The following is a 15,874-nucleotide window of genomic DNA, read 5'->3' as shown; positions in this document are numbered from 1 at the left end:
TACTTAGGTAACTAAGTTTATATCAGGGCTATTAATAATCAGATATTAACCTGGAATTTGGCATATGGACTCCTTAATCCGATTATACAATAAGTTATCAATGAACACTCATCGATTAGGAATATTTTTATTTTAAAAGATCATAAAATGATATCAACATCTTAAAGTTAACACTGATAAATAGATTCGCATTCATAATGTCATTGGTTTAACATGATATTTGTATATTAGTTACGAGTACAATAATGATTGTCAAACTTTATTGTCATTAGAATAAAATTAAATGGTAATTGTCATGATGTAGTTCATAATAATTGTTTGCCATCGTATACGCACGAACGTGTTATGCTATTTCAGTAAGGGCAACATTCCATTTCTGACCGCAGCTGCCACTACTGGTACTGAACGCGTCGCTGTTACTGTCAATTTCCATAGTAAAATGAACAGTAGTGCAGCTGCGGTTGGAAATGGACTGTCACCTTAAGGCTCAGTATAAAAAGTACTGAGATTGACTGAAGTAGCTCAACAAACGCGAACGTTTCCGATAAAATACGATGGCAAACAATTATGTACTACACTTGTACGACTATTTTACAAGCGAAACACGTTTTATTGTTTATTATTAGAGCTTATTATATTATATAGAATGTACAATAAATTATTAATGTCATAAAGCTGTTTAATTCATCAATTTCATCATACATTTTGCAAGATATGCATTTGATATCGAGTCAGATGGAATAAGTAAGTCCTAAAGTACATAGTATTTTTACCATGAATACAATATTTCCAGCATACAACGAGAGAGTTAACAACGTTAAATTTAATTTAACCTCATGAATAATATAGGTCACCCTTGTTGAATTGCAAGTAACCTAACACAACGTTTTTCTTTTTTATATGATGTTAAAAAAGATATTTTGTTTCCCACTCAACTTATTATAAATTAAGGCCAAATATTGAACTAACGAAATTCATTAGACTAATGACAGAAACAACTAAAAATGCAGCATTTTCATACCTCTCGCGTCGAATTGTGGTCCCTATGACAATTCATTTTTATATAACGTAGTTGTCAAGTAAATTGTTTGTTGACATTTTTTGGAAGTTTAGCACATTAATTGATGTATAAAACGGTAAATACATATTTCTTCAATTTTTTTGTATCCAAAAGAGACTTAAAAGGAACTGCCATCATTCGACGCGAGAGGTAGGTACCTATAGTATTTTAAAGATAAGCCATCCAAGACACAGATAAGTATTTAACTATTTATGAAGGTTATTGCAACATTAGTAGTTTACCAGTGGTCAGTTGGTTGCTAATGTATAATGTAATAGCGTCATTCGATGTGTCCAAAATTATGCCGATGATTATTATTACGCAAAGTCGTCATAGTTTTATTACGTGGTGAATGTAGGTATACCTATATACTTACGTAGTTTGGATTTGTGATAAATATCGACGTTACGCTTATTTAGTTTCCCTTATCAAAAGTGCATGTACCTACACGCCTTCTATTTCTACAATAAATTCATCCTCATTAGTTATTTCTACAATAATTTAAGAAGTCCAAAAGGAACTCCTCTTTCTACGATTATTAAACTTAGATGTAAGTATAAATTTGAATGAGCCGAATTTATATTTTAAATACACTATTCGGAAGACGTAAATTTATTATAATTATACTTTCAGATACTTTTAGCTAACCTTTATAACTCTTAAAAGAGTAACACAAATCTTAGGAATTCTATTATCATGTAATCTTGATAAAATATGTTTAACAAAAATTTATAACTATGTCATCTCTATTATAACAAAATTTTATTAAGATCTACCTTTAATAACGGGAAGAAGCAAACCATGTTTTTTTTGTCCAATACTTTTATGCGAATACCCAATAATAAATATTGTACATATTCTACGTCATATTACAAAAAATACTCCAAGTGGTTCGATATCGATCTGTTAGTCCATTTAGCCGTACATAACCCAAAGATCGAGTACATAATATATATTGTATTTAGTAACTACATTATCTCTACACATGCATGTTACGTTTGTTTAAACAAGTACGTTGGTCTCTATACATCCTTATTCTACAGCTATTGTCTTTATACTCGTATTGTCATATTATGAAAATAGCGCTAATTATTATCATATTAACGGTTGGCTTATATTATTACAACATAAATAATTTATTTTAAAACTTTAACTACTACTCAAAATGTTATGTCCAACGTGTATAGACCTAACGTTCGACTGATATGATGACTTAAATGATACACATACACTTGCGAACATTATCATCAAAAATCCAGTATAAAGGAAATATGTAGTATAAAGGTGGAACAAAAATTCGACCTCGCATTATTTATTGTCTTCATTTCCAATCAAGGCATTTAACATTAAGCCTGACCGATAACGTCTAAATAACGATGTTAATGGGCAAACATTCTAACAACCTCAAAATATGTAATACAAAATTCAACAGCCATATTTTATCACTATGCTGCTAAGGTAAAATTAATTATTTATACAAATAGTTTGATAAGTAGCGCAAGCGCGAGTGAGGGCTTCAAACGCGTGGTTTCGCTGTTGTACAGAACGTATGGAGGGCCGGATGGACGAGCTTTCTTCCTCTCTGTCCTCTGCGCGTGTTCGTTGTGCGAGTTGTTGGGCGGGGCGTAGGCGTTGCTGTTGTAGAAATTGATAGCGTTGCCGAGGTCCGCCTGGCGCATATCGTCGACGATGACGTTCTGGTTTTTGTGGTGGCGCTTGGGCTGCCGTGTCGTCGTGCTCGGGGATGTCGTCGGCGCTGGTGTTGTCGTTGTCGTCGTTGTTGTTGTCGTAGTTGTTGTAGTCGTACGCTGCGGCGTTTCTGTTGAAAATAGAAAGATAATGTTAAAATTTCTGTTTGTACTCTGCTTAAAATTTGTTGAAGAGGATCACCACGGATCGTGAGTTCTTACAAACAAAACTCCACGAACATTTAAAACGTCATGTTACGAAACCAAAATGTTTGTACCTACTTAATATGTCACAAACGGGTGACTAAATAAATAAATAAATTATATAAATCCGCAGATAAGTGAGGCATAGTGCCGTGTCAAAAAGTGTAATTTAAGGCCCAATAAGTTCGTGTACTTCTCTCACTCTCACTGAGCGTAAGCGTGAGCAAGATGGAAGTGCGTGCGTGCCCTAGACCTATGTTTGTGATTTGTATCTATCAAGCGAAAGTCAAAAACAGCATTCGAATCGATACATTCTCTCCAGAAAGGCTTCAAGATTGCTAATTAAATATATAGCAGCCGTATTGTGATCCAAAAAAGCACTACGACTTTTTAAAAACTCCGTTTTCTGGACCTACTATACATTGCAAAAGCTAGGCGTAAACTACACACCGACCGCGACTGAGACTGCGGTGCACTGAATAAAATTTATAAAATATCAAGACAATACCTATTATTACGACTTAGAAAGGTAGGCTATGAAATCGACACGATTTATTACGCGTTAAATACATAGTTGTAATGATTCTAGTTAGAAAAAAAATTCAACAAGAGGGTCAAAGGTTCAATTCAGTATTTGGACGCTGCGCGAATGAAGAGTATTTTTTTTTTCAGAATCAGTATCAGAATGCTTTATTTGTAAAACATAGGTATACATGGGTCTTAGGTATATACATTTGAGTGCTATGTTTTGCTGGTTGGCATACAAATGTCAAAGAGAACGAAAATCTTATTGAATATTGCAAATGTACTTGTAAAATAAATTAATCACAGTTAAAATTAGTAGTAAATTAGAGTTAATATGTATGTATGTAGGTAGGTAATAGTTTATTAGAACTGAAATATAGACATTATGAGAATGTATTAGATAAATAAATATTTAAAATATGTAATACTGTTGTACAATGTATATGGGATAGGATATACTCTGATTCGATAGAAAGCATGAAAGTCAGAATCCACTATAGCTTCATTTTAGCTCATTTGTAATGTGTATTTGTATACGTGATATACGTCCTCCTTAGTAAGAGCTATGTTCGGTAGAATTTGAATATGAAAAAAAAAACTAAAAAATACGAGAGAGTAAAAAAATGAATAAACATCAAAATCTTATCTTATCTTATACCTTTAAACGAGCAATTCTTGTGTATTTATTTATTTATAAGTATATATATTTTAGGGATCTCGGAAACGGCTCTAACGATTTCGATGAAATTTGTTATATGTGGGTTTTCGGGGGTGAAAAATCGATCTAGAAGTTCAAAATTAGGCCTATTGATATATGTAGGTACGTGGTTCAAATCTGTCGAGTCATTGGACCATCTTGTACTCGTATTACACTATATTATTTCGCAGGCACCCGCTAGTTAACATTGAAATCGTGGTCCTGTTTAAATGTACCGTATCACTAGGGTACCTACCTACGCTCATAGCGATTCACCCTAGCCCGTAGCATATTGTCTCCGTAGAGTTTTGACGTCATTGTCGGGGCTAGTTCTAAATAGACGAAATAACAATTTCTAAAGGTTTTCATCAGGGAACAGAACCGGCTACCAACGAAGGGGTATTGGAAAGGGTTCGATTTTTTTTTACAGATCCTATCTGTCCAGAAATGATATCGTTAACTTACCTACTCGAAACGGTTACTAAATCTAAAAAGTTAATTTTGAGTAAGCGCACTTAATCCCTACTTAACTCGATGAAGTTTTTTTAAACTCTGTGGCCATTGCGCCATATTAAAAGTGTTTCCATATTGTTAGGCTAACACAATGATAAGGGACTCCATATCATCCAAGTAACCCTATCGAAAATATTAATCAAATGAAGGGGTTTCCGGTCCACGGTTTTTATCTTGTTTTGATATGACCTTAAGGAAGCGAGCGAGATGCCTGATGACTCTGATTGCATTTCGGGAGCACCAATGAGTGTGAGTGTGTATCTCGTTTGTCTGTCGGCTTACCTTTGAGAGTGATGACGCCTTCAGCACGCCCGAACGCGTTAACAGCGGCGCACGAGTATTCGCCGAAGTCGCCCTTTTTGAGCCGCGTAACAGTCAGGTTCATCCGCAGCGCGTATTCGCTTATGATCTCCTCCGATATTATATACTTTGAACTGTTCATTAGTTTGCCACCTTAAAACAAAAGAAAATCGATTTCAATTATTTTTATATACCTACAAATTAATAATTGTAGTATAAACAATATTGTAATTTACCACCAAGAAAACCCGCTAAATATTCGAAATACTTTTTAATCAAAAACAAATGTACAATAAATCAAAATATATGAAATAAACGCAATGTCTCTAAGCCGAAGTCTAAATCAAGAAAGAGGCGGTCGCCGGTGTCGCAGCGCTTTTTATGCTGGTGGAGGGGCGCCACCACCACCTGGCCGGCCGCGCAGCAGGTAGAATCTCAGGGTTGCCAACACGGCCGTTCTGCAACGTGTCAGCCCCTGACACCACCAAGGTCCATCCAGGGTCCTGTTGTCCTGTAATATACGAAATTACATGTAATTAAAATGTGTTATTTCGATAATGTTTTTTTTTTTCCCCAGTAATTATTTCAGCTGGTTTGCGCGACATGAGCTTTAAACAATAGACTAACCTTTTATCAAGTGTTGCACACTTAGTACCAGGCAATTAATATATGCCTATTAAACAGGTCCTGAATAATAATCACTCGCACTTATTGACTCCAAGAGACCGAGTTAGATTATAATCGAACCTATTTATTCTCATTATAAAGTCACTTGCACTTAAAGAGCGAAAAGCTTCACTTAAGCGTTCCAAGTTCACTTCATAACAAGATTAACAAGTCTTCTTTTTATATGGTACAGCACATGACAAAAATTAGTTGTTTAGAGCCAAAATCGCCTATAAAACATGTATTTGACAATACCTTTAATGTAACATTAATATTAAATAAATCTATATAGGTATTTATTATTATTTGTTTTTTTTTTCTATTATTATTATCTTGCCAACACGAAATAACAATAAAAATTAAGACTTACATTTAATCTGAAGGCCAATCTCCTATTCGAATCCACGGCTTCATGTTTTCCGCCGCGGCTGTGCCCGAATAGCACTTAGTACTTCGTTCAGAGCCTCGCACATCCGTCACCTCGTATCTGTCATTTCCTAGGACGCTCTTGACTTGAAATGGTCCCTTATAAGTTGGCATTAGCTTCCTACTTTGACCATCGTTATTTTTGCTTTGATTTTTCAGCAAAATAAGGTCACCCACCAAATACTTGCACGCTTGAATTCGTGATTCATCAAATCGCTTTTTCTGATATAATGCATCGGCTTTAATATTTTCATCGACCTTTTTACGCAAGTCAGAAATATCAGTTAATACCCCGTTATCAAGCTCGGAAGTCAATAAATTATCGCTAGCTGTTCTTACACGATATCCAAAGAACACTTCGCTTGGTACTGCTTTGGTGGTTTTATGTATAGTACTGTTGAGTCCCTGCTGTAATACTTTAACATATTGGTCCCAACAATCGTCATCCGTGTTAGCGCCTAACGTCCTCATAGCGTCTAAAATAGTTTTATTAAAGCGCTCCACCTGACCGTTACCACGTGGCATACCCGTAGCCACTGTATGCAGCCGAATGTTATTACTATGGCAATATTGTGTAAACTCACTAGACGTAAACCCTGTCCCCGCATCCGTGATCAAGCGCCTTGGATATCCAAACGTCTTAGACATGAGTTCTAATTCTTTAATGACGTGAGCAGAGTTTGTTGTTTTCACGGCATAAATGAATACAAACTTGGTGAACGCGTCAACCATCACTAATAAATACTTATTTTTCTGTTTTGTCTCGACAAATGGACCTAAGTGATCCATATGTAATGTATGATATGGTTGAGCATGCTTAGGTAAAGGAAATAGTTCACCTTCCTTTGGCCCGCCTTTGTTTTTGAAATACAAACAATTTATACAGTTTTTGATGTATTTCTTAACTGTATATCTCACTCGTGGGAACCAATAAAAATGGTTGATGCGTTCGACAGTCTTGTCAACCGAAAAATGGCCCAGGTCGTCATGGGTGCTTCTTAGGATTTGCCAAATACATTTTTTTGGCACCACCCATTTTCGACCTCGGGGCGTTCTTCGGTAGACTTTATTACCTAAAAGCTCATAATTATTAAAAATGTCCCTATTGTCTTCGGCTTGTCCTGACTCGAGTATTTCTTTGATTTTTACTAACTCGGGGTCTTGTAATTGAACAGACAGCATCCAGTCAGCTTCTGTTATCGAAAGAACGACCTCACCCTCAGATCTTTCACCGGATGGCACGGGATTTCGACTCAACGCATCCACGTGTTGCATACGTGCACCTTCTCGATGTTGTATCTCAAATGAGTATTCCTGCGTTGATAAAACCCATCGTGCAATCCGAGGAATGATTTCCTTTTTAGTGAGTGCATACCGAACCGCGTTACAATCTGTCACAATTTTGAATGGGGATCCTAGCAGATATAACCTAAATTTTTGTAGCGAAGCAACAATTGCAAGCAACTCTAACTCGAACGAGTGGTAACGTTTTTCGTCTTGTGTGGTCTGTCTACTGTAATAATGGACGGGTTTTTCGCCTTCTTCCGTTATTTGCATAAGGATTCCGGCGATGCCCTCCCTACTCGCATCAGTATACAGTACGCGATCTTTTGACGGATCGAAGATTGTCAGTACGTTATTGGAAACTAACTTCTCCTTTAACATCTGAAATGCGCGCTCGTGTGTCTCTTCCCACGCCCAAGTACTATCTTTTTTAAGCAACTTCGTTAGGGGTGATGAAATCATGGCACAATTTTTTATAAATTTGCGAAAGTAACTGATTAACCCCAAAAACTGACGTAGTTGATGCACAGTCCTGGGCGTTGGAAAACACTTCACTGCTTCTAACTTGCTATCATTTGGCATCACCTTATCGGGTTTGATTTTATACCCCAAAAATTCTATTTCTGATTTGAAGAAATGGCATTTCTTTAAATTTAGCGTTAAACCATTGTCACGAAATATCTTAAGTACCTGTTCTAACAATTTTAGGTTTTCGTCTATCGTTCGGGTTACCAAATAAACGTCATCGAGGTAAACGATCACGTTGCCAAAGCGCAGACTACCCAGCACCTTATTCATCATCTGCTGGAAGCAGGACGGTGCATTTACTAATCCGAACGGTAAACGTAAAAAATTGTAGTGCCCATCCTCGGTAATAAACGCGCTTTTAGGTACTGAATCGGCACTTAGAGGTATCTGATAATAGCCACTCTTCAGATCAAGACTTGTGAAACACTTGTTACCCTGAAGCCTATCTACCAGATCCTCGATGCGTGGCATAGGGTACTTATCAGTTACTGTAACTTTATTCAATGCGCGGTAATCCACGCATAGCCTTTTCTCCCCGTTTTTCTTATTAACGAGAAGTGCAGGCGAAGCGTAAGGGGAATCACTATTGCAAATGATCTCATTATCTAGTAGTTCCTCAACCATATCCCGAATGATTTGCCTATCCGAGGGAGAGGACCTAAAAGGTCTACTTTGTACAGGACGCGGATCTGTTACGGTTATTGTCATTTCATGATTCTTTACCTTGCCTAATTCACTTAAATTCCTAGCCACACAATCACTGTACTTACTAAATAGACCAAGTAACTCAGCATGATTCGAGTCGGCGTCAATTTCAGTCTCATTAATTATCTTACAAAACTCATCATATTGTTTTGCATAATTAAATTGTAATACGTTGCCAATCCGCGAATACATTAAGTCAGGGCGCTCCGTCACATTCCGTCCTATTAAGATATCGCATCCTTCTAATTCATCGATTATGTAGAAATCAACATTTTCCAGATGCACTGAATCGAGTTTTAAGCTTGCATTTAACATATATCTAACCGGTTCTGAGATACCCTTTTGAAACCCATGTAAGAGGACAGGCGATGCGAGATGGTCGTATTTTAAACTGTGTTTTTGGGCAAGCGATTCGGTAATAAGAGAACAACTAGCCCCTGGATCTATAAATGCGTCATGGATAACCACGTTGTCTAAAACAACTTGTTTGACAAACTTATCCCGGGCATTTGTAGATGACACGAATTTAACCTCTTGTTTATCTATCTTTGATTCACTTTTTAAACCCTTTTTGTGGAAACAAGCAGATTCAAGGTGGCCCCTTTTACTGCAAAAATCGCATTTCACATCGCACTGACTTCTCTTATGATTACCTCCGCAAGTAAAACATTTAATCACCCGTCGCGTTTGTGAATGTGATCCGCTTTCATCAACACTACCGGAATGTGACGACGCAACCTGACCCACGGTTCCGCTCGAAGGTACCTTGGTAGAAATATTAGACACTGTTGACTGAGATTGACTCGACCTTGACGGTATGTTAGAGTTTGATTTTTTTATCTTATATGTACGACTATGCAAGAAGCTAGCTAATTGATCGCATGAGTTGAAGCTGTTTGTTTCGATATTTCCGTCTCCTATATTTCCTAGTATAATCGATATAATATCTTGATCCGAAAAATTCAAACGCAAACGGTCGATTCTACACTTTTGATCAAAATAAAACTCATACAACGATTGATTTTCGCGCGGTTTTTGTTCTACCACCTCTTTTAACAACTCAAACATATTTCTCTGAATCCTAAAGCTCGCGGATAGCTTGCTATGCCAATCAACCCATCTCCACGACGGCCATTGTTTATCAGTACGCAACAGGGAATCATACCACACCTTGGCAGAGCCTTTGAGTTTATTTAATGCTTGATAGCGGGTTATTTCATCTGACCAATCGAAAGTCTTCGCATACGATTTAATAATACTAAGCCATGCATCAATATCGTCTTTAAGCGGGTCGAATTCGGGTATGATATTATTTAAGGTATTTGAATTTGTGTGACTCACGGTTTCGCATCCAATTCTTGCCTTTTTTGTCGAACGATCCCTCGCCTTGCTTGTCGAGCGCGATGCCTTCTTGCGTCTGGGAGGCGGAGGTGACGGAGTTCTGGTACTTTCGCTGTCGTAAGATGAGCTGCTGGAACTGCTGGTAGCACGAGCATGTCTACGCTTACGGCTTCTTCGAGACCTACCCATACCGCGTGAATAATTTCCACTTCTGATATAAACAATATTGTAATTTACCACCAAGAAAACCCGCTAAATATTCGAAATACTTTTTAATCAAAAACAAATGTACAATAAATCAAAATATATGAAATAAACGCAATGTCTCTAAGCCGAAGTCTAAATCAAGAAAGAGGCGGTCGCCGGTGTCGCAGCGCTTTTTATGCTGGTGGAGGGGCGCCACCACCACCTGGCCGGCCGCGCAGCAGGTAGAATCTCAGGGTTGCCAACAGTAGGTAGTTAATAAACAAGTATAGGTAAGAAGGAACAAACAATTTTGCAATTTTTATTTAATGGAAGTACGTTATATATAAAGTGAGAAATCTCAAGAGTATTTTACTTTATGCCGTAACAAGAAGCATTAAAACGTATAAACTTTGCTAACATCCCAGCAGCAAACATTCGAAAGATACTTGTTTGAATAAAGTTTTATGCTTCAATGTAGAGAAGCAACCAGTTTTCCTACATGTTTACTTAGTATTCTATGTTGGCAAATAAAATATTCAAACTGAATTTATGTTGTAGTGCCCAAGTACCTATTGGATCAAAATAAACTTTTTTTGAGTAATGGAGTAATATAAATTAAATTAAGACCAAATAAAAAGTACCTTTATAGGTATTATTTGTCAACCGGTCTGGCCCAGTGGGTATCACTATATATTAGGGTCACTACCCTACCTATGAAGCCGATGGTTCTGGGTTCAAATCCCGGTAAGGGCATTTATTTGTGTGATGACACGGATATATGTTTCTGAGTCAGGTGTGTACTATATATTTAAGTATTTATATATTATATATATCGTTGACCGAGTAGGTACCCACAACACAAGCAGCCTTCTTGAGCGTACTGTAGGGCTTACTGAATTTGTGTACAGTCGACGTCAAAGATATATTTACATTTATTCCATTCAATTGTTATTTAAAGACACGCACTAACTGCAACGAATGAATACTTGAATAGGCACTGTCGGTACTTACAATCTGATTTCGAATCTTCGAGTGCCGTTTCATCAGGATGAGTGAGAATGAGATACCTACGCGAGTTGAACAGGTTTCTAATATACTTCAGCCAGTATGAGTTATGATTTTTTACTAAATAAGAACTGTTAAATAAGTTCTTACCGATTGGCGAGTTGTCCCGCTGCCAAGTGTTGAGCGACTTGGGTGAGGCCTCGACAAGGCACTGCAGCGTCACTTGTTTGTCGGCAGCCCGCATCACAACTGGATGTTCCACCTCCACGCTCGGCTTAACTATCATAAATGGAAAAGGAAATAATAAAAATATACTCGGCAGTTATAAACGTATAAGGTTCTTCATTGTTAAAGTCATAAAATAGGAGGGGCACAAGTTTAATACTATTAAAGTGTATCTGAAATTTTATATATATGAAGGTAAGTACCTACTTAACCTGTCGAATCCCACGATATGACGTCACCATAAGCGTTCTGGCTCATATATGAGCCGTGGGAGCTGACAGATTAAAAGGTTTCATCGTTGTTAAAGTCATAACAAAGCAGCACAAGCTTAATACTATTATAGTGTATCTGAAATATGAAGGTACTTGAATATAATGGTTAGATATTGTTTGCACATTAAGAATGTTCGTCATTCGTATATAAACTGCATGCTGCATTAAGCAATCCACAAATGATCGTAATCGACCACGCGTATCCTAAGATTCCTAAATACGCTTACTTTGGGAATACCATATCACTAGCATTGTCGCGTAAAAAATAGCGTCCATACTAGTTGTAACTCATATAGTCCGCGTTAAAGATATCGATAGTCGATAGAGTGCTTCGAAACATAATTATTACAATGACCATAACCTCATTTTTTCCGCTCCCATACAATGGAATTTACGGTGTCATTTTTCACAAAACTTCTACTCGCTCCATTTTAATTTTTACAAATTTTAGGAACAAAAGCTTAATGCACGACAGATATATTATGTTACATACTTACTTAAATGTTCATGCCAGGTTTCATGTAATATTAGAATGTAGTTTTAAAATGAGAGCGTAACTTCAATTGGATAGCGACGGCTTGGTTCTTTACAAGCCAACGTTCCAAAAATATATTTATTTTATTTTCAGTATCTTAGAGGCGTGAAAAACATTCTGAAATTCGGTCCGAATTGTTTACTTACAATGCACAGAAACCTCGTAGCTGCGACTCTTCGTGGGCGGGATGAGGTTGGATGCGATGCAGAGGTACGTGCCTATATCGCTGCGCTGCAGCCCCTTCAGCGCCAGCGTCGACCCCTTGAAGATGTCCATTACTGCACACAACATTTTTTTACTTGATTACTGCTTGGATTTTTTCACCTTTTTTTTCATTCCACGTCGGCGGCATACAAGTGCACAGCCGCTTGATAGTAGGCACTGGCACAACTGGCAAATTACTCTAATAGGCTAAGCATGCTGCTTAGCTACAGTAAGGTCAGGATGAAAAATCCTCGACCGAGTTCATTCCATAGCCAGACCGTTTCACGAGAATAATACCTTTTAAATAATACCACACATAGTATGCGAGCATTTAGATTGCAGGATGTAAGATTGAACGCCCTGGCAACGGAAAGCGATGCGACGAAATAGCCCAGTACTCACAACTCTATATTACGAATCATCATTGGCTAAATGTGTTCAATACACATTCTCAACGTCGATAAAGATAGGTACTTACTATAAGTAGGTAGGTATGAGTACTCTGGAAACATCTTTATCGCCGTGCTTAGAGTTAATCGGTATATACGCCATAACCAGCAATATGCTTACCAGTTCACCATTTAATATCAGCTGTCAAATTAAGTTAAATGGAAATAATTTATAACTTTATTACTTAAGGCTTACGACCCCCGCCCCTAAATTTGAGCGTAAACATAAAATACTGCGACTACGTAACGCGTACAGTATCAAAAGCGGGCATTGTATGAAATTGTGTTTTATTAAGGGGTTATAAAGTCGGGCTGCGACATGTCGTTGGCAACTTGTTACTCGAGTCGGCTGCGATTTGCCAAATTACGGGTTATACTGCGCAAACTAATTGTTTTCCGATTGTATCGGAGCGGAATTTTCTGCGTTTAAACACATTTGAAGTTGGCCGGCGCGGGCAGACGACAAAGGCAACCTTTTGAACAAGCCAGCGACCTAATGAACTGCGCCTGTGAGTGGCGGATGATTGAATGAATCGGTGGAAAGTGATAATAAGTAACAAATGGTACAATAGAAATCATTGTTCTTTATATTTTGGTATTATTTTAACCAAAATTTATTTTCAATAAGTGCTGTGCAGTTTAGACTTCGAAATAAAACTATAAAATTCAAATTCAATAAAATACGGTTTGCTACCTACTTCGTAGAACACTTAAGCTTCCAAACATATACCTAGTGTATAAGGGCCTGCATACCCTCATAAGGCTCAACAATAGATATCTACATCGCAACCAGCTATAATAAGTAGATAACTAAAATAAACTAACGCCCTCCCTGAAAGTGTCTTAAGATTTGAGTAACGGGTTTAATAATCTACTTGTTACGTTTTATAACTCGCCCGTGCTTTAATTAAGTCGACTCCAGCCTTCAGCGCGTGGTCTCGCCAGAAGCGAAGACATAATTAACTAATCATACTAGCTACAACTACACGGCACTAATTACCAACATGTGTGTAGAAAATATTTTTGACTCATACACACGTACAGTGGTAAGTAACGTAACGCAATAAAATGGGACTACAGGCAAAAAATAGTGGCAACACTGGTGGAAATCTCACAATAATGGCATTTTTATCAGATTTTAGTAACTATAATTTTTATTTTAAATATTTTGTTTGTGATGAAAAGAAAACAAAGAATGAATAGTCATGAAAAAAAATTAACGAAGAAAATAAATAGTAAACATCAGCATGAATAAAACAAAACGTATAGTTAACTCTGAAGATAGATAACGTTTAAAAGGCGGTTGGCCAACATTTATCGCTTTTTAGCTATAAGACCGCCTGTTGTTTGACCTCTTCTTTTCTACATATTGTAACTTAATGCACTGTAGTGTTGAGTCGCTCACTCGTGAGGCACCTCATTTGTACCACTCATTTTGTTAATTTGTCGCAGTACTTCGTACCGCAAAAATGTCTTATTTCACTTCTCTATTCATTTTACTCATTTACTCGCGCGCATTACATTAATCTGAGGTGGTAAGTTAGTCACTTCTATATAATAACTAGCGACCCGCCCGGCTTCGCACGGGTTAACAAATTATACATAAACCTTCCATAAAAAAATTGTCGCTGTTGGAATTAATGGAATAGTCGATGCTGAAAATATGCTAGTACCTCACCTCATTTGAAGTAAGACATTGTAACACCTCATTTTAGAAAATGAGGTGCTCATACAAACTCATTTTAAATTGATGTCCTACCCATCACTAATGCACTGTACACACTACATTCTAATGATAACTATTTTTACTGAAATAACAATTTAGTCCAAGAAATCTAAATACATATTATCCTAATACACTTTTGAAAATTAACTGAGATTATTCCAGATTGTTATCTAAACAAAAATGTAAAAAAGACCAACATCTATTATATGTATTTACTTAATCCATTATTCAATGACAAAATACTTAATAAAAGCCGTTACAAGAAACAAAGCAAAAACTTAGCAAAAGCTTCCGTAATACCTACAGCTTTAGAACAAAAGAAATGAGACTCTCAAAGAAAATAAAGAAAAACAATAAGAGCTTCTGTTTAACCAAATCGGCAATATTTACTTAGCAGAGCGTGTATAACATGTCCAATTAATACAAGGTACGGCCTCCACCACTCTGTTAACTATTACAACCGCCCTCTGTTTACCGAGCCCTGGCTGTCTTTTGTTTACGCTTAATGGCTTAAATAAAACGGGTCAAATTCGCGATACTACGGCTACAAAAGGTTTTAAATACCCTTCTAATGGTTCTCAACTCTGTACCTAGCGCTTCTAATTTTAGAGTATAAATTACGCTGTAAGATTATATCCGATTAAAAGGACAACGGCGTGTGTATGTGTTGAAATGAGTAGTCCTATAATTGCTTTAAACTCTGTCTTTTCACCTACAGCGTGGGATGGATCGTAAGGCTGTATCATTATAACTATAAGAGATAACAACCTTTTGTCAAGCCAACTCTAACTAATCCGTTCATTTAATTTCCTGGCGGGACCCGAATTGCAACATTATTTTGTTTAAGTTGTAATTGAGTTCTTTGAACAAGGTTTTTCCACGGAAATTAATTTTATCACGACGACGACCTCGAGTGCCACTTTTGAAATGCGTTAAGATCGGACAATCTCTTAGAAATATTTTAGGATACAAAAGAAAATAAGACGATAAAGGACCTTTGACGTTGTCATGTCTGTGTACGTAGTCACACATGTACACCTTTATATGAAACTGTTTCCAATAGCTAAGAGCGATATCTTAATAAATCCCATAAAACTCCAATGTTTTAACCATGGCGGCACCTGCGCCCGATCGAGGCGGGCTTTGAATGCAAAATAAGTCTTGTTTCTTTTTTACCACTTAGTTGGATCTCGCCGATGCGAATAAAATTCAAAGTAAAATTGACGTTTTATGTCTTTCTTTCTTTTTATATGCTTTTAAGACGGACGTCGATTATTGTTATTGTCATTAATTTGAAGCAGGTGTTCTATCTGCTGTAAGCGTATGGTGCATTAA

The 15,874-nt window shown here is 37.0% G+C and overlaps 1 protein-coding gene across 1 annotated transcript in view; it reads right to left on the bottom strand.

Moving 5' to 3' along the window:
* Positions 1–2,356: 2,356 nt before the first annotated feature.
* The window catches only part of LOC134658321 (lachesin-like), an 83,052-nt gene continuing 69,534 nt past the window's right edge, over positions 2,357–15,874 (bottom strand). Inside the window, exons 6-9 of the mRNA XM_063513955.1 lie at positions 12,307–12,438; positions 11,279–11,407; positions 4,970–5,140; positions 2,357–2,879 (exon numbers count right to left, since the gene is read on the bottom strand). Coding sequence (XP_063370025.1) covers positions 2,533–2,879; positions 4,970–5,140; positions 11,279–11,407; positions 12,307–12,438 — 779 coding nt within the window. The 3' untranslated portion in view covers positions 2,357–2,532. The remainder of the gene's footprint in view (positions 2,880–4,969; positions 5,141–11,278; positions 11,408–12,306; positions 12,439–15,874) is intronic.

Source organism: Cydia amplana, chromosome 2 (genome assembly GCF_948474715.1).
Source record: "Cydia amplana chromosome 2, ilCydAmpl1.1, whole genome shotgun sequence".
Lineage (NCBI taxonomy): Eukaryota > Metazoa > Arthropoda > Insecta > Lepidoptera > Tortricidae > Cydia > Cydia amplana.
The sequence above is the reverse complement of the archived record's forward strand: the minus strand, read 5'-3'. Positions and strand labels throughout refer to the sequence as shown.